Raw genomic sequence first — 23,412 nt, forward strand, 5'->3', positions numbered from 1 at the left:
CTCAACCAGAGTATATAATGCTGTTGGTATTTATGGGAGAGAACCAAGATCCAAATCTTTAAGCCTCTTGTGTTCTCTTTTCTTCTGTATGGTTGTGAAATATGGACACTGAACGCTGTCTCGAAGTGGCGTCTCAACGTCTTTGGTACCGACAGTCTTTGGAGAAGCATGGAATATGGCTACATTGACTTTGTATGAAATCAGCGACTGTTCTGTGACACATCGTCAATTGGGGGCATACACAAGGGAGTGCGTTGGTTTATATATGTTACAGTAAGAACACGTACCTAGGGATTACGCGTAATCCCTGAATGTTTATTCAGTGAATACGCGTAATCTCCGTTTCACTAACCGTTTATTCAGTGAATACGCGTAATCCCCGTTTCACTAACCTAACCTAACCTAACCTTAGGTTAGGTTAGGTTAGGTTAGTTTAGGTTAGGTTCGGTTAGGTTCGGTTAGGTTCGGTTAGGTTCGGTTAGGTTCGGTTAGGTTCGGTTAGGTTAGGTTAGTGAAACGGGGATTACGCGTATTCACTGAATAAACATTCAGGGATTACGCGTAATCCCTAGGTACGTGTTCTTACTGTAACATATACACGCCGGCGGCACTCCCCACGGTCTCTCCAATGAAGCTCCTATGTAGCCACCGTTCCCACTACAAACATCTCTCGAGAGGTTCGATAAAGGTGCTGCAGCCAATAATTCTGTGGGGGTCCCACTCTTCTCCTTCATCGAAGATTGTCTTATGCAGAGACAACCCTATGAGTAGGATCAACATCATGGAATGGTGCCACATACCTCTTGTTGGTCTTTCGTCCAATACGAAGAGATCTTTGTTACTTTTTAACCCCTGTCTCTGTTCTAGATATGATTATTATATCACCTCTCTCTGCCTCTCTCTCTCTCTCTCCATTCTTCCAATGTCGGAAGTCCCAGTTTTCCAATTTCTCAAGTACTTGATAAACCCTGAATGAGCTAATGTTTTACCAATAAGGACTTGGTCCTAACAATGTGTTTTCCTGACTTACTTCTCGGCAGTTGTCATTTTCTCTCATTGTGAATGTTATCATTGTGGTTGCTGCTCTTTCTAATATATATCTTTCTTATATACAGGATATTTGTTTCTTTATGTATGTGTGTGTAAATTTTAACGACCGCTCTTTTGTTTTGATTGAGGTAGCCTATATCATTACCATAATTTGGTACCACAAGCATTCCCAGTGTTAACGGTCGTTATATATGTCGTTGTAATCAAAAGGTGTTGATTGTGATAATTCACTGAGTAATACTGATTCCTTTTGAACCAGGTCGTCCTTCTTGCCGCTCTGGCTGTTGTGGCCACATGCGATAGCATTCCATCCTACAATCCTCCAGCTCCCACCTATGGACGAGCTGCACCTGCTCCTTCTGTGAGTACATATCTATTCCTCTAAAATATCGTGTGGAAAATGTATCACAACGATCAGATGAGAACTTCTTTAATGCGTTCGCATATTAGCCTTTGATTTTTATTTCTTGCAGGGCCCAGCACAGTACGACTTCAACTGGGAAGTGAAGGACGAGTACTCCGGTAACGACTTCGGTCACCAGGAGTCCCGCGACGGTTACGACACTCAGGGAGCCTACTACGTCCTCCAGCCCGACGGTCGCCTCAGGAGGGTCGACTACACCGTCAACGGAGACTCTGGCTTCGTGGCTCAGGTCAACTACGAAGGAGAGGCCCGCTACTCCGAACCCACCTACACGACCCCTCGTCCTGCACACACCACCCCTCGTCCTGCATACACCACCCCTCAACCTACATATGCTTAAATCATAATTGATTACCATATTCAATGCGAGAAAATGCATACTATGTGTATGCATAGGAATGAGATAATTTATTGAGCCACAAATAAAAGGAGAAAGAGATCAATTCTCATTGTTTCAATTATACTTGCCCGGAGAAAAATACATATCAAATCTAGCACATTTTAATAGGAATGAAGAAAATGGAGATAAGATTATGTTAGTCCACTATATAGACATGGTAACCCATGTAACCATGTTTCGAGAAATAGTCCAAATATTTTAACATTCCGAAAATATGGAAATGAGTATCAACCAATCTTTGATATTTGATAATAGTTTCTTTCTATTGAAAAACTGCAAACTGACTCAAGCAATCGTAATGATTCATGAATTGTGTAAATATGAATCATATTTACAGTTGCGATTGTGTATGTCTAGGTGTGTCACTTTACAATTATTTAAGGTGTGTTTTATCACCCAGTTCCCATATCATCTATTCAGTTGATAGAAATCGTATTCATGATTATACTGCCCCATCTTATCGCGTGGTTCATCTGTACTGCCCAGATTGAACAGAGGAGCAGGACCCTAGAATTTCTTTCCAAAATGTAAACGAAACAGACATCAGCTAAGATTGCCAGTGACGACAACCAACACTCTTTTCATCTCATCAGCACACACAGGAACATCCTGACTGTCACTCTTCCTAGAAGTGTCCACAACATTGGTCACTAGTAATATGTCATCATGATAGATAACGAACGTCAAAGACATTCTGGACTTTACTGTTCCGTTTTACAACATGATAATTCAGGAGTGAGGTAGGAGTGCGTCTTCACCCCAACATCTCAACACCTGAATGGGCTGACCATTGAAGTGTCTTTCATTTTTACTGTAGATTTTCCAATGAAAAGACTAAGGTCATTGACCCTTTTTTGTCGTTTATGCTTTAGTTCTTGCGGAGTCATTGAAGGTCATTGTTGCAGCCCTCGACTCAATACACAAGAAGCTTTCTGCACAAGATGTTTGCTGGGACTCCATAAACCCTGGACAAAAATGATGGTCCAAGATTTCAATGACAATCTGAATGAGACCGTTCATACATGTAGTGAGGGCATTGGTGTTTTGGGGAGCTTCACAGACCTTGGTAATACATTATCTAACGGTGGTGGGTCATGCCAGGAAGTCTTTCGGAGGATTGGGATAGCTCATACTTTTATAAACTCACTCGATGTTGATATCTATGGAGGACTACGTAAGACTCTACTGGATGTATGTTTGTAAGGTCCCGTCTCTACAGTATACCTTGGCTTATGAACTTTGTCTTAAAGTAATCTATGTTATTGGCATAGATTATTTGTCTTAATGTCTTCCATCAAGTTATGCATATATGTAGAAAGCAATGCTTCCTGACACATTTTGAAACGTCTTTAATTCCTTTACTGTGGTCTCTTACTGAAAACATATGGTCTCTGCCGATTTTTTATTCCTTTCCTTGTTCTGAAAACCATTATGATATCATCTCTTTCTCTTCAGTCTTCCAACTTGGGGAGTCCCACTTTTTCCAGCCTCTCTTCGCATTTCTTATAAGTCTATGGTTGCTGCTTTTGATATTGCCTCTATTATTCTCATTCATATTTTGTGTGTGTGTGTGTTTCATCAATTTATAACAACCAAAACTACATATTCTACAGGTGCAGGAAGCAAAACTAATATGCTCACTGTATCGATAGTTCCTTGGCGAAGAAAGCTGTGGACTTTTTCTGACGCTAGCACAGACATTACCACCTCAAAGGATCTGAATGTATTATCGTTATGTCATTTATATTGTAGGCATACTCGATTGCTCCTACAAATCAAGTCAGAAAAGATAAAATAGTTACTGATAATGAAGGGCATGCATAGGTAGCAAAGCCTGGAAATATAAAACGATAGTGTCCAGTACTCTCGTTCACATTTGTAATGACTTTGCTTTGCTGAGGCCCCGAAGGCCGTGTGAACAGAGGCCTGTCCAGAGGAGCAGAAGACACACCCATCATGTACGTCATCAACAAGGTTGGTGTCATGAGTATATAAGTCAACACCCCCTCTGTTCTAGATATGATTATTATTATATCACCTCTCTCTCTGTCTCTCTCTCTCTCTCTCTCTCTCTCTCTCTCTCTCTCTCTCTCTCTCTCTCTCTCTCTCTCTCTCTCTCTCCATTCTTCCAATGTCGGAAGTCCCAGTTTTCCAATTTCTCAAGTACTTGATAAACCCTGAATGAGCTAATGTTTTACCAATAAGGACTTGGTCCTAACAATGTGTTTTCCTGACTTACTTCTCGGCAGTTGTCATTTTCTCTCATTGTGAATGTTATCATTGTGGTTGCTGCTCTTTCTAATATATATCTTTCTTATATACAGGATATTTGTTTCTTTATGTATGTGTGTGTAAATTTTCACGACCGCTCTTTTGTTTTTATTGAGGTAGCCTATATCATTACCATAATTTGTGAAAACAAAATCAAAAGGTACTACCGGTGCGTGAGGTGTAACTAATCTCCTCGCTGTACCAACTGTTTTGTAGTAAAGCAGGCTATGGATTTATTCTGAATATGTGACAGACATTACTTAACACATCAGAGGATCTGACTGCATCATCACTGCGTCTAGTGTTCATCTCTATACATTCAAATGGACCCATATTGATTTTAACTAAAACTATTTCAGTTGTTGATTATCTTTGACATGTATAGTAGAACAACCTGGACATCCAAACCGATTTTGTTCAATGCTCCCATTCAGATTTTCAATAACCTTGCTTGCTGAGCCCCCGAGGGCCGCGTGAAGAGAGACCTGCCCGGGGGAGAAGAAAACCCACCCACCACTTACATCATCAACAAGGTTGGTGTCACGAGTATATAAGTCATCATGAGTGTTGGTCTGCATCAGTTCCTCCTCCATCATCAACATGGTTCTCAAGGTGCGTGCTCCTCTATCCCAAATCGAACACTTTGATACCACAAGCATTGCCAGTGTTAACGGTCGTTATATATGTCGTTGTAATCAAAAGGTGTTGATTGTGATAATTCACGGAGTAACAATTATTCCTTTTGAACCAGGTCGTCGTTCTCGCCGCTCTGGCTGCTGTGGCAACATGCGATAACATTCCCTCCTACAATCCTCCAGCTCCCACCTATGGACAAGCTGCACCTGCTCCTTCTGTGAGTACATCTGCATTCCTCTAAAATATCGTGTGGAAAATGTATCACAATGATCAGATGAGAACTTCTTTAATGCGTTCGCATATTAGCCTTTGAATTTGATTTCTTGCAGGGGCCAGCTCAGTACGACTTCAACTGGGAGGTGAAGGACGAGTACTCCGGTAACGACTTCGGTCACCAGGAGGCCCGCGACGGTTACGACACTCAGGGAGCCTACTACGTCCTCCAGCCCGACGGTCGCCTCAGAAGGGTCGACTACACCGTCAACGGAGACTCTGGCTTCGTGGCTCAGGTCAACTACGAGGGAGAGGCCCGCTACCCCGAACCCACCTACACGACCCCTCGTGCTTCATACACGACCCCTCGTCCAGCATACACCACCCCTCGTCCTGCATACACCACCCCTCAACCTACATATGCTTAAATCATAATTGATTAGCATATTCAATGCGAGAAAATCCATACTATGTGTATGCGTAGGAATGAAATAATTTATTGAGCCACAAATAAAAGGAGAAAGAGATCAATTCTCATTGTTTTGATTATACTTGCCCGGAGAAAAATACTAATCAAATCTAGCACATTTTAATATGAATGAAGAAAATGGAGATGAGATGATGTTAGTCCACTATATAGACATGGTAACCCATGTAACCATGTTTCGAGAAATAGTCCAAATATTTTAACATTCCGAAAATATGGAAATGAGTATCAACCAATCTTTGATATTTGATGATAGCTTCTTTCTATTGAAAACCGGCAAACTGACTCAAGCAACCGTAATGATTCATGAATTGTGCAAATATGAATCATATATACAGTTGCGATTGTGTATGTCTAGGTGTGTCACTTTACAATTATTTAAGGTGTTTTATCAACCAGTTCCCATATCATCTATTCAGTTGATAGAAATCGTATTTATGATTATACTGCCCCATCTTATCACGTGGTTCATCTGTACTGCCCAGTTTGAACAGAGGAGCAGGACCCTAGAATTTCTTTCCAAAATGTAAACGAAACAGACGTCAGCTAAGATTGCCAATGACGACAACCAACACTCTTTTCGTCTCATCAGCACACACAGGAACATCCTGACTGTCACTCTTCCTAGAAGTGTCCACAACATTGGTCATTTGTAATATGTGATCACCATAGATAAAGAACGTCAAAGACATTTTGGACTTTACTGTTCCGTTTTACAACATTATAATTCAGGAGTAAGGTAGAAGTGCGTCCTCACCCCAACACCTCTCAACACCTGAATGGGCTGACCATTGAAGAGAGTTGTCTTTCACTTTTAATATAGATTTTCCAATGAAAAGACTAAGGTCATTGACCCTTTTTATGTCGTTTATGCTTTAGTTCTTGCGGAGTCATTGAAGGTTGCAGCCCTCGACTCAATACACAAGAAGCTTTCTGCACAAGATGTTTGCTGGGACTCCATAAACCCTGGACAAAGACGATGGTCCAAGATTTCAATGACAATCTGAATGAGACCGTTCATACATGTAGTGATGGCATTCGTGTTTTGGGGAGCTTCACAGACCTTGGTAGTACAGTATCTAACGGTGGTGGGTCATGCCAGGAAGTCTTTCGGAGGATTGGGATAACTCATACTTTTACAAACTCACTCGATGTTGATAAATATGGAGGACTACGTAAGACTGTACTGGATGTGTGTTTGTAAGGTCCCGTCTCTACAGTATATCTTGGCTTATGAGCTTTGTCTTAAAATAATCTATGTTATTGGCATAGATTATTTGTCTTAATGTCTTCCATCAAGTTATGCATATATGTAGAAAGCAATGCTTCCTAACACATTTTGAAACGTCTTTAATTCCTCTTATTGATCTTTCATTTCATGAAAACATATGGTCTCTGCCGATTTTTTATTCCTTTCCTTGTTCTGAAAACCATTATTATATCATCTCTTTCTCTTCAGTCTTCCAACTTGGGGAGTCCCATTTTTTCCAGCCTCTCTTCGCATTTCTTATAAGTCTATGGTTGCTGCTTTTGATATTGCCTCTATTTTTCTCATTTACATTTTGGGTGTGCATGTTTCCACAATTTATAACAACCAAAACTACATATTCTACAGGTGCAGGAAGCAAAACTAATATGCTCACTGTATCGATAGTTCCTTGGGGAAGAAGGCTGTGGACTTTTTCTGACGCTAGCTCATACATTACCACCTCAAAGGATCTGAATGTATTATCATTATGTCATTTATATTGTAGGCATACTCGATTGCTCCTATAAATCAAGTAAGAAAGGATAAAATAGTTACCTATAATGAAGGGCATGAATAGGTAGCACAGCCTGGAAATATAAGACGATTATGTCCAGTACTCTCGTTCACATTTTAATGACTTTGCTTTGCTGAGGCCCCGAGGGCAGTGTGAACAGAGGCCTGTCCACTGGAGCAGAAGACACACCCATCATGTACGTCATCAACAAGGTTGGTATCATGAGTATATAAGTCAACACGAGTGTCGGTATGTATCAGTTCCTCCTCCATCATCAACATGGCTCTTAAGGTGCGTGTTCCATTACTTTAGGACTTTGATAACATAAGCATTACCAGTGTTAACGGTCGCTGTGTATATTATTGGAACCAAAAGGTGTTGATTATGATAATTCTTGGAGTGATACTTATTTCTTTTCAATCAGGTCGTCCTTCTCGCCGCTCTGGCTGTTGTGGCCACATGCGATAGCATTCCCTCCTACAACCGTCCAGCTCCTGTCTATGGACAAGCTGCACCTGCTCCTTCAGTGAGTATATACATTTTCTCTAAAATATCACGTGGAAGGCTTATTACAACGATCAAGTGAGAATTTCTTCGGTATGTTCGTATGATAGACTTTGAATCTGACATCTTGCAGGGTCCAGCACAGTACGACTTCAACTGGGAGGTGAAGGACGAGTACTCCGGTAACGACTTCGGTCACCAGGAGTCCCGTGACGGTTACGACACACAGGGAGCCTACTACGTCCTCCAGCCCGACGGTCGCCTCAGAAGGGTCGACTACACCGTCAACGGAGACTCTGGCTTCGTGGCTCAGGTCAACTACGAGGGAGAGGCCCGCTACCCCGAACCCACCTACACGACCCCTCGTGCTTCATACACCACCCCTCGTCCTGCATACACCACCCCTCGTCCTACATACGCCTAAGCCATAATTGATTATGATGTCCAATTCCAGATATTTATGCATATTATGTGTATGCATAGGAATGAGATAAATTATTGAGCCATAAATAAAACAAGAAGATCAAACTCCATTGTTTTGATTAGACTTCCCTGGGAAAATACCAGTCACTAGAAACTCCCTCTAATATGAATTTACAAGATGGAGTTAAAATGATGTTAACCCATATAACAATGTTTCGAGAAGTAGTCGAAATATTTTCACATGCATATGAAGAAGGATATGGGAAGCCGGATCTCCCGCCCTAGAATCTTTCATTCATCATGACCAGAAGTAAGGAAAAGGTTTGTCCCAACTAAAAAAAAAATGCAAACTGACACAAGGAATTGTTATTGTCCATTAATTGTGTGCAAATGCATCATATTTACAGTAGTGATTGTGTATACCTAGGTGCATCACACAGTTCTTATATCATCAATCCAGTTGATAAAAATCGTATCCATCATTATGATGTCCCATGCTATCGTATGGTTCATCACTACTTCAGAGTTGAAAAAATAAATATATATATATATATATATATATATATATATATATATATATATATATATATATATATATATATATATATATATCTTTCCGGAATGTAAACCAGACATCAACTAAGATTGTCCGTGACGACAACCAATATTCTTTTCATCTTATTGACACCCACAGGAAAATCATGACTGTCACTATGTATATGTGAATTATTGTGACCACTGGTCACTAGCCACATGCGATCCTTAGATAAAATGAACGTTCAAAGACATTCTAGACTTTTCTTTTTCTTTTTATAATCTGTTTTATCAAGAGTAAATCAGGGCTACGTCCTCACCCAAACACCTTTCAACACCTGAATAGATTGAGTATTGAAAAGATTTGTCTATTAGTGTTATTGCAGATCATCCATTGGCAACACTTAAGACACTGACACCTTTGTCGATGATGCTCAAGTTGTTTCGGAGTCGTTGGGGGTACTAGTTGTAGCACTCGAGTCACTGTATCGAAGGGAGTCAGCGACTGTTCTGTGACACATCGTCAATTGGGGGCATACACAAGGGAGTGCGTTGGTTTATACACACGCCGGCGACAGTCCCCACGGTCTCTCCAATGAAGCTCCTATTCGGCCACCGTTCCCACTCCAAACATCTCTCGACAGGTTCGATCAAGGTACCCCAGCCATGAATTCTGTGGGCGTCCCCTTCGTGTCCTCCAATGAAGATTGTCTTATGAAAAAAAAAACCCTGTGAGTAGAAACAACATCATGGAAAGGTGCCACATGCCTCTTGTTGTTCATTTATTCCATACAAAGATATCTTTGTTATTTTTTAATTCCTGTCTCTGTTCTTTATATGATTATTATATCACCTCTCTCTCTCTCTCTCTCTCTCTCTCTCCATTCTTCCAATGTGAAAGTCCAAGTTTTCCAATTTCCTCAAGTACTTGATAAAATCTGAATAAGCTAATGTTTTACCAATAAGGTCTTCCTCCTAACACTGTGTTTTTCCTGAATTAATTGTCGGCAATTGTCATTTTCTCTCATTACGAATGTTATCACTGTGGTTGCTGCTCTTTGCATTATATATCTTTCTTATATACACGGTATTAGTTTGTGTATGCATGTGTGTACGCGGGTGTAGATTTTAACGACGGCTCTTTCGTTTTTATTAGAATAGCTTTTATTATTACCATAACTTGTAAAAAAAAATTTTAATAGGTCCGACAGGTGCCTGAGGTGTAACCAATCTCCTGGAAGTATAGACTGTTTTGTACTGAAGCAGACCATGTATTTATTCTGAATTTGTGAGATATTACTTAACACGTCAGAGGATCTGACTGCATCATCACTGCGCCTAGTGTATATTTCTATACATTCAAGTAGACCCATATTGATTTTAATTAAAACTATTTTAGCTGTTGATCGACTTTGGCATGTATAGTAGAGCAACTTGGAGATCCAAAACGATTCTGTCCAATACTCTCGTTCATATTTTCAATAACCTTGCTTGCTGAGGCCCCGAGGGCCGTGTGAAGAGAGACTTGACCGGAGCAGAAAGCCCACCCACCACTTACGTCATCAACAAGGTTGGTGTCATCAGTATATAAGTCAGCACGAGCATTAGTCTGCATCAGTTCCTCCTCCAACATCAACATGGTTCTCAAGGTGCGTGCTCCTCTATCCCAACTCGAATATTTTGATACCACAAGCATTCCCAGTGTTAACGGTCGTTATATATGTCGTTGTAATCAAAAGGTGTTGATTGTGATAATTGACGGAGTAATACTTATTCCTTTTGAACCAGGTCGTCCTTCTCGCCGCTCTGGCTGTTGTGGCCACATGCGATAGCATTCCCTCCTACAATCCTCCAGCTCCCACCTATGGACAAGCTGCACCTGCTCCTTCTGTGAGTACATATCTATTCCTCTAAAATATCGTGTGGAAAATGTATCACAATGATCAGATGAGAACTTCTTTAATGCGTTCGCATATTAGCCTTTGAATTTGATTTCTTGCAGGGCCCAGCGCAGTATGACTTCAACTGGGAGGTGAAGGACGAGTACTCCGGTAACGACTTCGGTCAACAGGAGTCCCGTGACGGTTACGACACACAGGGAGCCTACTACGTCCTCCAGCCCGACGGTCGCCTCAGGAGGGTCGACTACACCGTCAACGGAGACTCTGGCTTCGTGGCTCAGGTCAACTACGAGGGAGAGGCCCGCTACCCCGAACCCACCTACACGACCCCTCGTCCTGCATACACCACCCCTCGTCCAGCATACACCACCCCTCAACCTACATATGCTTAAATCATAATTGATTACCATATTCAATGCGAGAAAATGCATACTATGTGTATGCGTAGGAATGAAATAATTTATTGAGCTACAAATAAAAGGAGAAAGAGATCAATTTTCATTGTTTTACTTATACTTGTCCGGAGAAAAGTACTAATCAAATCTAGCACATTTTAATATGAATGAAAAAAATGGAGATAAGATTATGTTAGTCCACTATATAGACATGGTAACCCATGTAACCGTGTTTCGAGAAATAGTCCAAATATTTTAACATTCCGAAAATATGGAAATGAGTATCAACCAATCTTTGATATTTGATAATAGTTTCTTTCTATTGAAAAACTGCAAAGTGACTCAAGCAATCGTAATGATTCATGAATTGTGTAAATATGAATCTTATTTACAGTTGCGATTGTGTATGTCTAGGTGTGTCACTTTACAATTATTTAAGGTGTGTTTTATCACCCAATTCCCATATCATCTATCCAGTTGACAGAAATCTTTTCCATGATTATACTGCCCCATCTTATTGCGTGGTTCATCTGTACTGCACAGTTTGAAATGGGGAACAGGACCCTATAATTTTTTTTTTTCCAAAATATAAACGAAACAGACGTCAGAAGCATCCCGACTGTCACTCTTGATAGAGGTGGCCATAACATTGGTCACTTGTAATATGTCATCACCATAGATAACGAACTTCAAAGACATTCTGGACTTTACTGTTCCGTTTTACAACATGATAATTCAAGAGTATAGCAGGAGTGCGTCCTCGTCCCAACACCTCTCAACACCTGAATGGGCTGAGTATTGAAGAGAGTTGTCTTTCACTGTTACTGCAGATCTTCCACTAGAAAAACTAAGGTCATTGATCTTTTCTCATTGATGTTTTAGTTCTTGCGGAGTCGGAGGTCCTTGTTGCAGCCCTCGAATCAATGCACAAGAAGCCTCCTGCACAAGATGTTTGCTGGGACTCCATAAGTCCTGGACCAAGACGATGGTCCAGGATTTCAATGACAAGCTGAATGAGACCGTTCAGTTAGTCCATACATGTAGTGAGGGCATTGGTGTTTTGGAGAGCTTCACATACCTTGGTAGTACATTATCTAACGGTGGTGGGTCATGCCAGGAGGTCTTTCGGAGGATTAGCATAGTTTATACTTTTATAAACCCATTCGATCAGAATATATGACGATGTCGATATCTATGGAGAAGGACTACGTAAGACGGTGCGGATGTATGTTTGCGAGGTCCCGTCTCTATATCTTGGCTTATGAACTTTGTCTTAAAGTAATCTGTTATTAGCATAGATTATTTCTCTTAATGTCTTCCACAACGTTATGTATATATGTAGAAAGCAATGCTTCCTATCAACTTTTGCAACATGTCTTTAATTCCTTTACTGTGGTCGCTTATTGATCTTTCATCTCGTGAAAACATTACTCTCTAACGACTTTTTATTCCTTTCCTTGTTCTTAATATCATTGTTATATCACCTGTTTCTCTTCACTCTTCCAAATTAGAGAGTCCTATTTCTTCAGCCTCTCTTTGTATTTCTTATAAGTCTGACTTGGAATCATTGTGATTGCTGCTCTTAATATTGCCTCTATTTTTCTCATATACATTTTGGGTGTGCGTGTTTGTATATGCATAAATTCTAACGAAGACTTTTTGTATTTAAAGAGAGAATACTTTCATTTCCGCAATATGTGACAACCAAAACTACATAATCTACGGGTGCACAAGGCAAAACTAACATGATCGCTGTATCGAAAGTTTCTTGGCGAAGAAGGCTGTTTTCCACACTAAAACTCCGTGGACTGTCGTAATCATGTATTTCAACCTGTGAGTATATTACACATATTCATACATAAATCCACATTATTCATAATAACGTGAAAAGTATTGAAACCATCAAACAAAACAAAAGCACTTATACAGCTTACATTGAAATAAAAATTGTCGTAATCATGTATTTCAACCTGTGAGTATATTACACATATTCATACATAAATCCACATTATTCATAATAACGTGAAAAGTATTGAAACCATCAAACAAAACAAAAGCACTAATACAGCTTACATTGAAATAAGAATGAGCATAATCCTCTAAATTCCTATATAACAAATGTTTTGAATAATCGTAACTACAAGGATAATTACAATAGCGTGTATTGTACCGACATTAGTAACAAATAAGAAATCCAACATTCTTCTATGACTGTATTATTACAAGATTATCAATTTTACAACTTAAGCTATTGTAAGCAAGTATTCATTTAAATCATATTCTTCTATACAAGCAATGTATTGCACTCAGTACTATTTTACGTAAACAATCTGTTAACCGTAATACAACGCTCCTACCATATCTTACATAAAATTAGAAATAATAACTTACATTAGTGCTCCAAGCCTTTTAGTGTGAAAACCAAAACATCACCTGGGCAGGGACAGTTTCACCTTGGTCGCTGGTCCCTCAATCACAACCCACTTCACAGCTCGAAATCACCGACGAGAATGTTGGTGTAATGAGCGTCACCTTCCTAGTAATGCCCACGTCAACAAATACATAGCGACATGCGCACAAATGGTTCCCTTCACAAATACAGTATATAAGATCCCAATGGAATAAACATGTGATACATTCATTAAATAATTATAATACGTTAAATAGATATAAAAAATTGAATCAATACACGAATATATAAACATACAAAATGTACAAGTCATCCTAAATGGTTCATACAAACAACTCAAACCAATATCATCGCTTAGTGATGATACAAAGGCTGTACACTTATTCTGACGCTGGCACAGATATCACCACCTCACCACCACCTCAGAGGATCTGACTGCATTATCACTCCGTCGTTTATATTTTAGGTATATTCGACTGCCCCTATAAATTAAGTCAGAAAAGATCATATAGTTGTTCATAATGATGGGTAGCACAGCCTGGAAATATAAAACGATTTTGTCCAGTACTCTCGTTGACATTTCTAATGATTTTGCTTGCTGAGGCCCGAGGGCAGTGTGAACACAGGCCTGTCCACAGGAGCAGAAGACACACCCATCATGTACGTCATCAACAAGGTTGGTGTCATGAGTATATAAGTCAGCACGAGTGTTGGTCTGTATCAGTTCCTCCTCCATCATCAACATGGCTCTTAAGGTGCGTGTTCCACTACTGCAACTTAAAGACTTTGATAACACATGTATTACCAGTGTTAACGGCCGCTGTGTATATTATTGCAACCAAAAGGTGTTGATTATGATCATTCTTGGAGTGATACTTATTCCTTTTCAATTAGGTCGTCCTTCTCGCCGCTCTGGCTGTTGTGGCCACATGCGATAGCATTCCCTCTTACAACCCTCCAGCTCCCACCTATGGACGAGCTGCACCTGCTCCTTCTGTAAGTAGATAACTTTTTCTCTAAAATATCATGTGGAAGGATTATTACAACGATCAAATGAGAATTTCTTCAGTGTGTTCGTATGATAAACTTTGAATCTGACATCTTGCAGGGTCCAGCACAGTACGACTTCAACTGGGAGGTGAAGGACGAGTACTCCGGTAACGACTTCGGTCACCAGGAGTCCCGTGACGGTTACGACACCCAGGGAGCCTACTACGTCCTCCAGCCCGACGGTCGCCTCAGAAGGGTCGACTACACCGTCAACGGAGACTCTGGCTTCGTTGCTCAAGTCAACTACGAGGGAGAAGCCCGCTACCCCGAACCCACCTACACCACCCCTCGTGCTTCATACACGACCCCTCGTCCTGCATACACCACCCCTCGTCCTACATACGCCTAAGACATAATTGATTATGATGTCCAATCCGAGATATTTGTGCATATTAGGTGTATGCATAAGAATGAGATAACTTATTGAGCCAGAAATAAAAGAAGAAGAACGAATCAATTTGTTTTTGTTAGATTTGCTATCAATTGATATCAGTCCCCCTTTAATATGAATCCACAAGATGGAGCTAAAATGTTGTTCATTCACTATGTAGATATGGTAACCCATATAACAATGTTTTAAGATATAGCATAAATACTTTCATATGCAAATGAAAAAGGGTGTGGGAAGCCAGATCTCAGGTCCTAAAATATCATACAGAATGACCAGAAACATGGAAATGAGTAGTGATCAATTTTTGATATATCAAAATAGATTTTTTTTTTCCGTTTGAAAAATTCCAAAAAGGACTCGAGTAATCGCAATGGTCCATGAACTGTGTACTAATGGATCCCATTTACATTTATTGAAGGTGTATTTCATAACCCATTTCCCATATCATCTATCTAGTTGATGAAATTTGTATGCATCATTATGCTGCCTCAGTTTATCGCGTGGTTCATCCCTACACCTCAGTTGGAACAAAAACAGAATCCGAAAATACTTTTCCAAAATGTAAACCAAATAGACGTCAGCTAAAAAATACCCATGTTGACAACGAACAATTTTCATCTCATTAACACCCACAGGAGCATGCTGACTGTCACTCTTCCTATAGGTGAACTATTTTGACCATTGGTCACTAGTCAGATGTGTTCTTCAGATGTAGCGAACGTCAAGAAGCACTTTGGGCTTTCCTGTTTCCTTTTACATTTTTATTCACGTGTAAAACAAGTTAAGGTTCTCACCCCAACACCTTTGAATACCTGAATGGACTGAGTATTAAACAGAGTTGTCTATTAGTGCTACTGCAGATCATCTATTGACAACACCTAAGTCATTGACACTTTTTGTCGATGATGCTCTAGTTGTTGTGGAGTCGTTGGATGTCTTTGGTCTCTTTTGAAAATATGTAATACATTTTGTCTAGATGTGTTAGGCTTATATTTATCCCTCGTGTATTTCTTTCCTTTGAAACTTGGCGTCGCCTGCACACATATACATGTGGATGGGTAGTTTGTGTGAACGTGTGTGTGTACACCTTAATGCATTTACCTTGAATGTATCGATCAAAAATGTGAATAGTTTTAAATACTTCGGTTCAATCATCAACAGTAAAGGTAATATGACAGATGAAATACATCGTAGAATCAGCCTTGCCTCGACCTCTTTCGGAAAACTCTCAGGAAGAGTGTTTCTTTGTAGGGACCTCACTGTACGCACAAAGATCGCAGTTTACAAATCAATCTGTCTCTCAATTCTGCTCTACTCAAGTGAAACCTGGGTCCCTTACCGAGGGCACATCAAGACGCTAGAGAGGTTCCACATAAGCTGCCTGCAGAAGATTCTTGGCCTTAAGTGGTGGCACCGCATACCTCACACGGAGATACGAATGAGGGCGGGTGTAGATTCTCTTGAAGCTATGATCGTGCGGAAACAGCTCAGATGGATTGGACACGTGTCAAGAATGCCGGAAAATAGACTCCCAAGGCAGATTTTATATGGAGAACTAGCAAAAAGACGACGATCAGTGGGTGGGCAGCGCAAACGGTACAAAGACTGCTTGAAGGCTAACTTGAAAAAGTGTGGCATCCAACCTATGCAACTAGAAACACTAACTGAAGACAGAGATGAGTGGAAGGCGACCTGCCAGGCGGGAATGACTTCATTCAACCAAAATTATGACAGAGTGGCTGAAGAAAGACGAGCTAGGCGCCATCGTCCAGCTCTCCCAGGTGGAGGGTACGTGTGTGACATCTGTGGACGTGTATGTGCCGCCCGCGTTGGACTCGTCAGCTACCGCAATACCCATCAACGCTGAATTTCTTTCATCTTTCAACTCCTTCGCATGGAGTGACGTCCTCGTCGAAATCGACGGACAGCTTTAAGCAAGTAAGCATACTACGGTACTGGATCTATGGTCGCGAGATCTCTTCTTTATGTCTTGGCTTATGAACTTTGTCTTAAGTAATCTATGTTATTGGCATAGATTTTTTCTCTTAATGTCTTCCACGAAAAGATGTATCTATTTAAAAAGCAATGCTTTCAAACAAATTTTGCAACATGTCTTTCATTTCTTTACTGTGATCTCTTGTTGATCTTTCATCTCGAAAAAACACGTGCACTCTGTCGATTTTTTACTTCTATTATAAATATCATTATCATATCAGCTGTTTCTCTTCACTCTCCCACTGTGGATAGTCCCACATTTCTCAATCTCTTCTCGTATTTCTTATCAGGATGCCTTGGAATAATTGTTGTTGCTGCTCTTTGAATTGTCTCTATTTTCTCATAATCATATATTTCGGTTGTTTTTGGGATCTTTTTAGGTGAAGAAAATAAACAAGAACTGGTCTGCTAACAGTGGTTAACAAATGGAATAGACTTAGTAACAATGTAGTGAGAGCTGAAAAAACTGGGTATTTTAATAGAAGATTAGATAACTTTATGATAGGAATGAAAGGTGGCAAGGAAGATGTCTTGCAAACTTCTCCAGTCTTGTTCTTATGCATGTGTGTGTGTGTGTGTATGCGTGTGTGTACATGTGTGTGTAAATTTTATCGATGAATCATTGCTCTAAAAAGTGTGGGAATGTCATTACCACAACATATGACAACCAAAACATTAGGTTCTACGGGGGCAAGAGGAAAAATCCAATCTCCTCTCTGTACCGTCCACTTTGGGAACCAATGGTTTAGATTAAACTCTTCGAAGGGTTTGTTAGATTTAAATAGCTCCATCATCACGGGGTTGGGTCACAGAGTAAAATAACCTCTTCTCCCGGACGTCCGCTCTTGGTGCCTTCGATCTGAGTTCTTCGTTGGGTGCTGGTGATGTGGGTTGGATTATGGATTACCTAGGAAAGACCATCCGGTCGCACGGGATCGGTGTGTGTAGGAAGGGAAAAGATCTCTGTAAGAAAATGAAAAGATAGTAGTATATAAAACTCTACTATTACCAATAAGCACATTTTAAGGGCAGGAAACTTGGAGGCCGATGCCATCATCATAAGCAACCAAAAGCGGAGAAAATGGTTGAAGGCGTAGTGGTAGAAAAAGTAGAAAAACAGAAAAAAAACTTTATTGGGAGGTAAACCCAAGTGAGAAGATGTAGTATGAGAGAGAGTTGGAAAGGTAGCGAATTATAGTCGAAGAAAAAGTAAGCGTAGATGTTTGCGCGTGTAGCGTGGTTATGTTCATGGGAAATGTGTGTAAATTTCCTACGAGAAGTGATTAAGATGTACTTCCTGCATGTGCTCCCGAAGGAGAGTGGCCCCTACCGGGGCAGGGCGGTGCCCCAAAGAGTTTCATTTAAACCAGATATTACTTAGGCAAGTATGGGAAGCACAGCCTGGAAATATAATACGATTGTGTCCACTACTCTCGCTCATATGTTCAATGACTTTGCTTGCTGAGGCTTCGAAGGCCGTGTGAAGAGAGACCTGCCCACAGGAGCAGAAGACCAACCCACCACTTACGTCATCAACAAGGTTGGTGTCATCAGTATATAAATCAGAACGAGTATCGGTCTACATCACTTACTCCTCCATCATCAACATGGCTCTCAAGGTGCGTGCTCCACTATTGCAGATTGAAGACTTTGATTCCATAAACATTACCAGTGTTAACGGTCGATACATATGTCGTTGTATTCAGGTGGAGATTGTGATACATGTACGAGTAATGCTAATTCCTTTTGAACCAGGTTGCCCTTCTCGCTGCTCTGGCTGTTGTGGTCACATGCGATAGCATGCCTACCTACAACCGTCCCGCTCCCACCTATGGACAAGCTGCACCTGCTCCTTCAGTGAGTAGATGTCTCTTCTTCTGGAATATCATGTGGGCGATTAAATATACAACGATCAAGTGATCCTCAATCTGTTCGTATGATAGTATTTGAATATCTTGTGGAAGATCTATCGGAACGATCAAGTGAAAACTTCTTTAACGCGTTCGCATATTAACCTTTGAATTTGATTTACAGGGCCCAGCTCAGTATGACTTCAGCTGGGAGGTGAGGGACGAGTACTCCGGTAACGACTTCGGTCAACAGGAGTCCCGTGACGGTTACGACACTCAGGGAGCCTACTACGTCCTCCAGCCCGACGGTCGCCTCAGAAGGGTCGACTACACCGTCAACGGAGACTCTGGCTTCGTGGCTCAGGTCAACTACGAGGGAGAGGCCCGCTACCCCGAACCCACCTACACGACCCCTCGTGCTTCATACACGACCCCTCGTCCAGCATACACGACCCCTCGTCCTACATATGCCTAAGACATAATCTACTATGATGTCCAATCCGAAATATCTATGCATATTATGTGTATGCATAGGAATGAGATAACATATTGAGCCAGAAATAAAACAAGATGATCAAATCCCACCGTTTTGATTAGATTTTCCTTGAAAAATACTAATCACTAGCAACACCCTTTAATATGAATCCAGAAGATGGAGATAAAATTATATTAATTCACTATATAGCTTTGATAACCTATGTAATAATGTTTCAAGAAATAGTCGAAATACTCTCACATGCACATAAAAAACAACAAGGAAAGCTAGATCAGCTTTGAAATCTTTCATACGCAATGACCAGAAGTATGGAAATGGTTTATCACAATTGAAAAAAAATGGAAACCGACTCAAGGAATCGTCATAGTCTATGAATTATGTGCAAATGCATCATATTTACATTAGTGATTGTGTATACCTAGGTGCATCGCATAGTTTTCATATCATCTATTCAGTTGGTAACAATCGTATCCATCATTATGATGTCCTATGTTATTGTGTGGTTCATCATTACGGCACAATTGAAAAAAACATAACCCGAGAATAGCTCTCCGATATGTAAACCAGACGTCAACTAAGATTGTCCGTAACGACAACCAACATTCTTTTCATTCCATCGACACCCACAGGAACATCCTGACTGTCACTTCATATATGTGAAGTATTGTGACCACTGGTCACTAGCCACATGCGCTCCTTAGATGTAACGAACGTTCAAATACATTCTAGACTTTTCTGTTTCTTTTTACAATCTGTTTAATCAGGAGTAAATGAGGGCTACGTCCTCACCCAAACACTTCTCAAGAACTGAATGGAGTGAGTATTGAACAGAGTTGTCTTTTAGTGTTGTTGTAAATCATCCATTGACAACACTGAAGTTATTGACACCTTTGTCGAAGATGCTGTAGTTGTTGCGGAGTCGTTGGAGGGTCCTGGTTGGATCACTCGACTCATTGCGCAGAAAGGGGAGACAGTTGGGTCTCCAGCTCTCCTGGACCAAAACGAAGATTGTCCGTGACGACAACCAACATTCTTTTCATTTCATCGACATCCACAGGAACATCATGACTGTCACTTCATATATGTGAAGTATTGTGACCACTGGTCCACGTCTTCGGTGTCATGCAACTAGACCCCGAAAACATGGACCTTCGTTTTGGTCCAGGACTTGGTCTCTCCTTTCTTGGTCTCTTCTGTCTTGGTCTCTCCTTTCTGCGCAGGACCTCAAACGACTCCACAACAACGACAGCATCTTCGACAAAGGTGTCAATTTCTTAAGTGTTGTCAATGAATGATCTGCAACAACATTAAAAGACAACTCTATTCAATACTCAATCCATTCAGGTCTTGAGAGGTGTTTGGGTGAGGACGTAGCCCTGATTTACTTCCGACTTAACATATTGCAAAAAGAAACAGAAAAGTCTAGAATGTCTTTGAATGTTCATTACATATAAGGAGCGCATGTGGCTAGTGACCGGTGATTACAATAATTCACATATATGAAGAGTGACAGTCACGATGCTCCTGTGGGTGTCGATGAGATGAAAAGAATGTCGGTTGTCATCACGGACAATCTAAGTTGACGTCTGGTTTATATTTCGGAAAGATATTCTCGGGTTATGTTTTTTTTTTCAACTGTGCCTTAGTGTTACGAACTGGATAGATGATATAAGAACTGTACGATGCACCTACGTATACATAATCACTACTGTAAATATGATTCATTTGCACACAATTCATGGATCATGACGATTCCTTGAGCCAGTTTGCATTTTTTCACTTGGGAGAAACCATTACCATACTTCTGGTCATTGCGTATGAAAGATTTTAAAGCTGATCTAGCTTTCCTTGTTGTTTTTTATGTGCATGTGAGAGCATTTCGACTATTTGTTGAAACATTATTATATGGGTTATTATATCTATATAGTGAATTCATATAATTTTATCTCCATCTTGTGGATTCATATTAAAGGGAGTTACTAGTGATTAGTATTTTTCAAGGAAAATCTAATCAAAACAATGGGATTTGATATTCTTGTTTTATTTCTGGCTCAATGTGTTATCCTATTCCTATGCATACACCTAATATGCATAAATATCTCGGATTGGACATCATAATAAATTATGTCTTAGGCGTATGTAGGACGAGGAGTCGTGTATGCTGGACGAGGGGTCGTGTATGCTGGACGAGGAGTGGTGTATGAAGCACGAGGGGTCGTGTAGGTGGGTTCGGGGTAACGGGCCTCTCCCTCGTAGTTGACCTTGGCCACGAAGCCAGAGTCTCCGTTGACGGTGTAGTCGACCCTCCTGAGGCGACCGTCGGGTTGGAGGACGTAGTAGGCTCCCTGGGTGTCGTAACCGTCGCGGGACTCCTGGTGACCGAAATCGTTACCGGAGTACTCATCCTTCACCTCCCAGTTGAAGTCATACTGAGCTGGGCCCTGCAAGAAATCAAACTCAGAGACTATAATACGAACAGATTGAGGAGCACTTGATCGTTGTGTTCAATCGCCCACATGATATTCCAGAAGAGACATCTACTCACTGAAGGAGCAGGTGCAGCTTGTCCATAGGTGGGAGCTGGACGGCTGTAGGTGGGCATGCTATCGCATGTGACCACAACAGCCACAGCGGCGAGAAGGGCAACCTGATTGAAAAGGAATAAGTATTACTCCGAGGATTATTACAATCACCACCTGATTACAACGACATACATAGTGACCGTTAACACTGGTAATGTTTATGGAATCAAAGTCTTCAAGTTGCAATAGAGGAGCACGCACCTTGAGAGCCATGTTGATGATGGAGGAGTAAGTGATGCAGACCGATGCTCGTTCTGATTTATATACTGATGACACCAACCTTGTTGATGACGTAAGTGGTGGGTGGGTCTTCTGCTCCTCTGGATAGGTCTCTTTTCACACGGCCTTCGAAGCCTCAACAAGCAAAGTCATTGAACATATGAGCAAGAGTAGTGGACACAACCGTGTTATATTCTCAGGCTGTGCTACCCATACTCGCCTAAGTAATATCTGGTTTAAATGAAACTCTTCGGGGCACCGCCCTGCCACCACAGTAGGGGCCACTCTCCTTCGGGAGCATATGCGGGAAGTACACCCTACTCATTTCTCGTAGGAAATATACACGCATTTCAAATAAACATAACCACGCTACACGCGCAAACATCTACACGTACTTTTTCTTCGACTGAAATTTGCTTCCTTTCCAACTTTCACTCATACTCCATCTTCTCACTTCGGTTTACCTCCCAATAAAGTTTTTCCGTTTCTCTACCTTTTTCTACCACTACGTCTTCTACCATTTTCTCCGCTTTTGGTTGCTTAAGATGAAGGCGTCACCCTCCAGTTTTCCTTCCGCTAAAATGGACTTATTGGCAATGGCCGACATTTATATACTACTATCATTTCATTTTTTAAAGACATCTTTTCCCCTCCTACACCCGTGCGATCGGGTGGTCCTTTCTAGGTAACCCATAATCCCATCTACATCGCCAGCACCCAACGAAAACTCAGATGGAAGGCATTAGTAGTGGACCTCCGGGAGAAGAGGTCCACTACTAATGTTGTGGTAATGACATTCTCTCACTTTTTAGAGCAATGATTCATCGATAAAATTTACACACACATGTACACACACGCATGTATAAGAACAAGAATGGAGGATTCTGGAAGAGGCCATAAGGCCTACACTATCCAGTACCATCTCCTTTGCCACCTTTCATCCTTATCATAAAGTTATCTAATCTTCTATTAAAATATCAATTTTTTTCAGCTCTCACCACGTTGTTACTAAGTCTATTCCATTTGTTAGCCACTGTTGGCAGACCAGTTTCTGCTTATTTCCTTCACCTAAAAAGATCCCAAAAACAACCGAAATATATGATTATGAGAAAATAGTGACAATTCAAAGAGCAGCAACAACAATTATTCCAAGCCATCCTGATAAGAAATACGAGAAGAGATTGAGAAAAATAGGACTATCAACACTGGAAGAGCAAAGAGAAAGAGATGATATAATAATGATATTCAGAACAGGAGTAAAAAGTCGACAGAGAGCATGTGTTTTTACGAGATGAAAGATCAACAAGAGATCTCAGTAAATAATTTAAAGACATGTTCTAAAAGTTGTTAGAAAGCATTATTTTCTATACAGATATATCAATTCGTGGAGGACATTAGAAGAAATAATCTATGCCAAC

General features: G+C 40.8%; 7 protein-coding genes across 7 annotated transcripts; 6 read left to right on the forward strand and 1 right to left on the reverse strand.

The window, feature by feature from the left end:
* Positions 1-168: 168 nt before the first annotated feature.
* On the forward strand, positions 169-1,814 carry LOC143022360 (cuticle protein 8-like). The gene is made up of 3 exons (XM_076180514.1): positions 169-192; positions 1,310-1,411; positions 1,524-1,814. Exons 1-3 carry the CDS (start codon positions 169-171, stop codon positions 1,812-1,814), a joined length of 417 nt encoding a protein of 138 aa, XP_076036629.1.
* Positions 1,815-4,745: 2,931 nt separating this feature from the next.
* Positions 4,746-5,471, forward strand: LOC143022361 (uncharacterized). The gene is made up of 3 exons (XM_076180515.1): positions 4,746-4,757; positions 4,897-4,998; positions 5,111-5,471. Exons 1-3 carry the CDS (start codon positions 4,746-4,748, stop codon positions 5,420-5,422), a joined length of 426 nt encoding a protein of 141 aa, XP_076036630.1. The 3' UTR covers positions 5,423-5,471.
* A 117-nt stretch (positions 5,472-5,588) lies between these two features.
* On the forward strand, positions 5,589-8,172 carry LOC143022362 (uncharacterized). Its single transcript, XM_076180516.1, has 5 exons — positions 5,589-5,617; positions 6,361-6,656; positions 7,383-7,456; positions 7,660-7,770; positions 7,882-8,172. The coding sequence occupies exons 1-5, from the start codon at positions 5,589-5,591 to the stop codon at positions 8,170-8,172; spliced, it is 801 nt and encodes a 266-aa protein (XP_076036631.1).
* A 2,170-nt stretch (positions 8,173-10,342) lies between these two features.
* Positions 10,343-11,069, forward strand: LOC143022363 (cuticle protein 21-like). The gene is made up of 3 exons (XM_076180517.1): positions 10,343-10,354; positions 10,494-10,595; positions 10,708-11,069. Exons 1-3 carry the CDS (start codon positions 10,343-10,345, stop codon positions 10,996-10,998), a joined length of 405 nt encoding a protein of 134 aa, XP_076036632.1. The 3' UTR covers positions 10,999-11,069.
* Positions 11,070-14,154: 3,085 nt separating this feature from the next.
* LOC143022364 (cuticle protein 21-like) lies at positions 14,155-14,810 on the forward strand. The gene is made up of 3 exons (XM_076180518.1): positions 14,155-14,166; positions 14,306-14,407; positions 14,520-14,810. The coding sequence occupies exons 1-3, from the start codon at positions 14,155-14,157 to the stop codon at positions 14,808-14,810; spliced, it is 405 nt and encodes a 134-aa protein (XP_076036633.1).
* Positions 14,811-18,454: 3,644 nt separating this feature from the next.
* On the forward strand, positions 18,455-19,172 carry LOC143022365 (cuticle protein 21-like). Its single transcript, XM_076180519.1, has 3 exons — positions 18,455-18,466; positions 18,603-18,704; positions 18,882-19,172. Exons 1-3 carry the CDS (start codon positions 18,455-18,457, stop codon positions 19,170-19,172), a joined length of 405 nt encoding a protein of 134 aa, XP_076036634.1.
* Positions 19,173-21,322: 2,150 nt separating this feature from the next.
* On the reverse strand, positions 21,323-21,988 carry LOC143022367 (uncharacterized). Its single transcript, XM_076180520.1, has 3 exons — positions 21,977-21,988; positions 21,739-21,840; positions 21,323-21,634 (listed from the first exon to the last, which is right to left on the reverse strand). Exons 1-3 carry the CDS (start codon positions 21,986-21,988, stop codon positions 21,323-21,325), a joined length of 426 nt encoding a protein of 141 aa, XP_076036635.1.
* Positions 21,989-23,412: the final 1,424 nt, after the last annotated feature.

Source organism: Oratosquilla oratoria, chromosome 44 (assembly GCF_046742065.1).
Source record: "Oratosquilla oratoria isolate Oo_2021 chromosome 44, ASM4674206v1, whole genome shotgun sequence".
NCBI lineage: Eukaryota > Metazoa > Arthropoda > Malacostraca > Stomatopoda > Squillidae > Oratosquilla > Oratosquilla oratoria.

Coding starts and splice junctions, on each gene's coding strand:
- LOC143022367 (XM_076180520.1), bottom strand. Junction 21,635..21,738: donor AAGCTGCACCTGCTCCTTCA/GTGAGTAGATGT, acceptor GATTTCTTGCAG/GGCCCAGCTCAGTATGACTT.
- LOC143022365 (XM_076180519.1), top strand. Junction 18,705..18,881: donor AAGCTGCACCTGCTCCTTCA/GTGAGTAGATGT, acceptor TTTGATTTACAG/GGCCCAGCTCAGTATGACTT.
- LOC143022361 (XM_076180515.1), top strand. Junction 4,999..5,110: donor AAGCTGCACCTGCTCCTTCT/GTGAGTACATCT, acceptor GATTTCTTGCAG/GGGCCAGCTCAGTACGACTT.
- LOC143022363 (XM_076180517.1), top strand. Junction 10,596..10,707: donor AAGCTGCACCTGCTCCTTCT/GTGAGTACATAT, acceptor GATTTCTTGCAG/GGCCCAGCGCAGTATGACTT.
- LOC143022364 (XM_076180518.1), top strand. Junction 14,408..14,519: donor GAGCTGCACCTGCTCCTTCT/GTAAGTAGATAA, acceptor GACATCTTGCAG/GGTCCAGCACAGTACGACTT.
- LOC143022362 (XM_076180516.1), top strand. CDS start 5,589: ATGAATGAAGAAAATGGAGATGAGATGAT. Junction 6,657..7,382: donor TGATAAATATGGAGGACTAC/GTAAGACTGTAC, acceptor TGCTTTGCTGAG/GCCCCGAGGGCAGTGTGAAC. Junction 7,771..7,881: donor AAGCTGCACCTGCTCCTTCA/GTGAGTATATAC, acceptor GACATCTTGCAG/GGTCCAGCACAGTACGACTT.
- LOC143022360 (XM_076180514.1), top strand. CDS start 169: ATGGAATATGGCTACATTGACTTT. Junction 193..1,309: donor AATATGGCTACATTGACTTT/GTATGAAATCAG, acceptor CTTTTGAACCAG/GTCGTCCTTCTTGCCGCTCT. Junction 1,412..1,523: donor GAGCTGCACCTGCTCCTTCT/GTGAGTACATAT, acceptor TATTTCTTGCAG/GGCCCAGCACAGTACGACTT.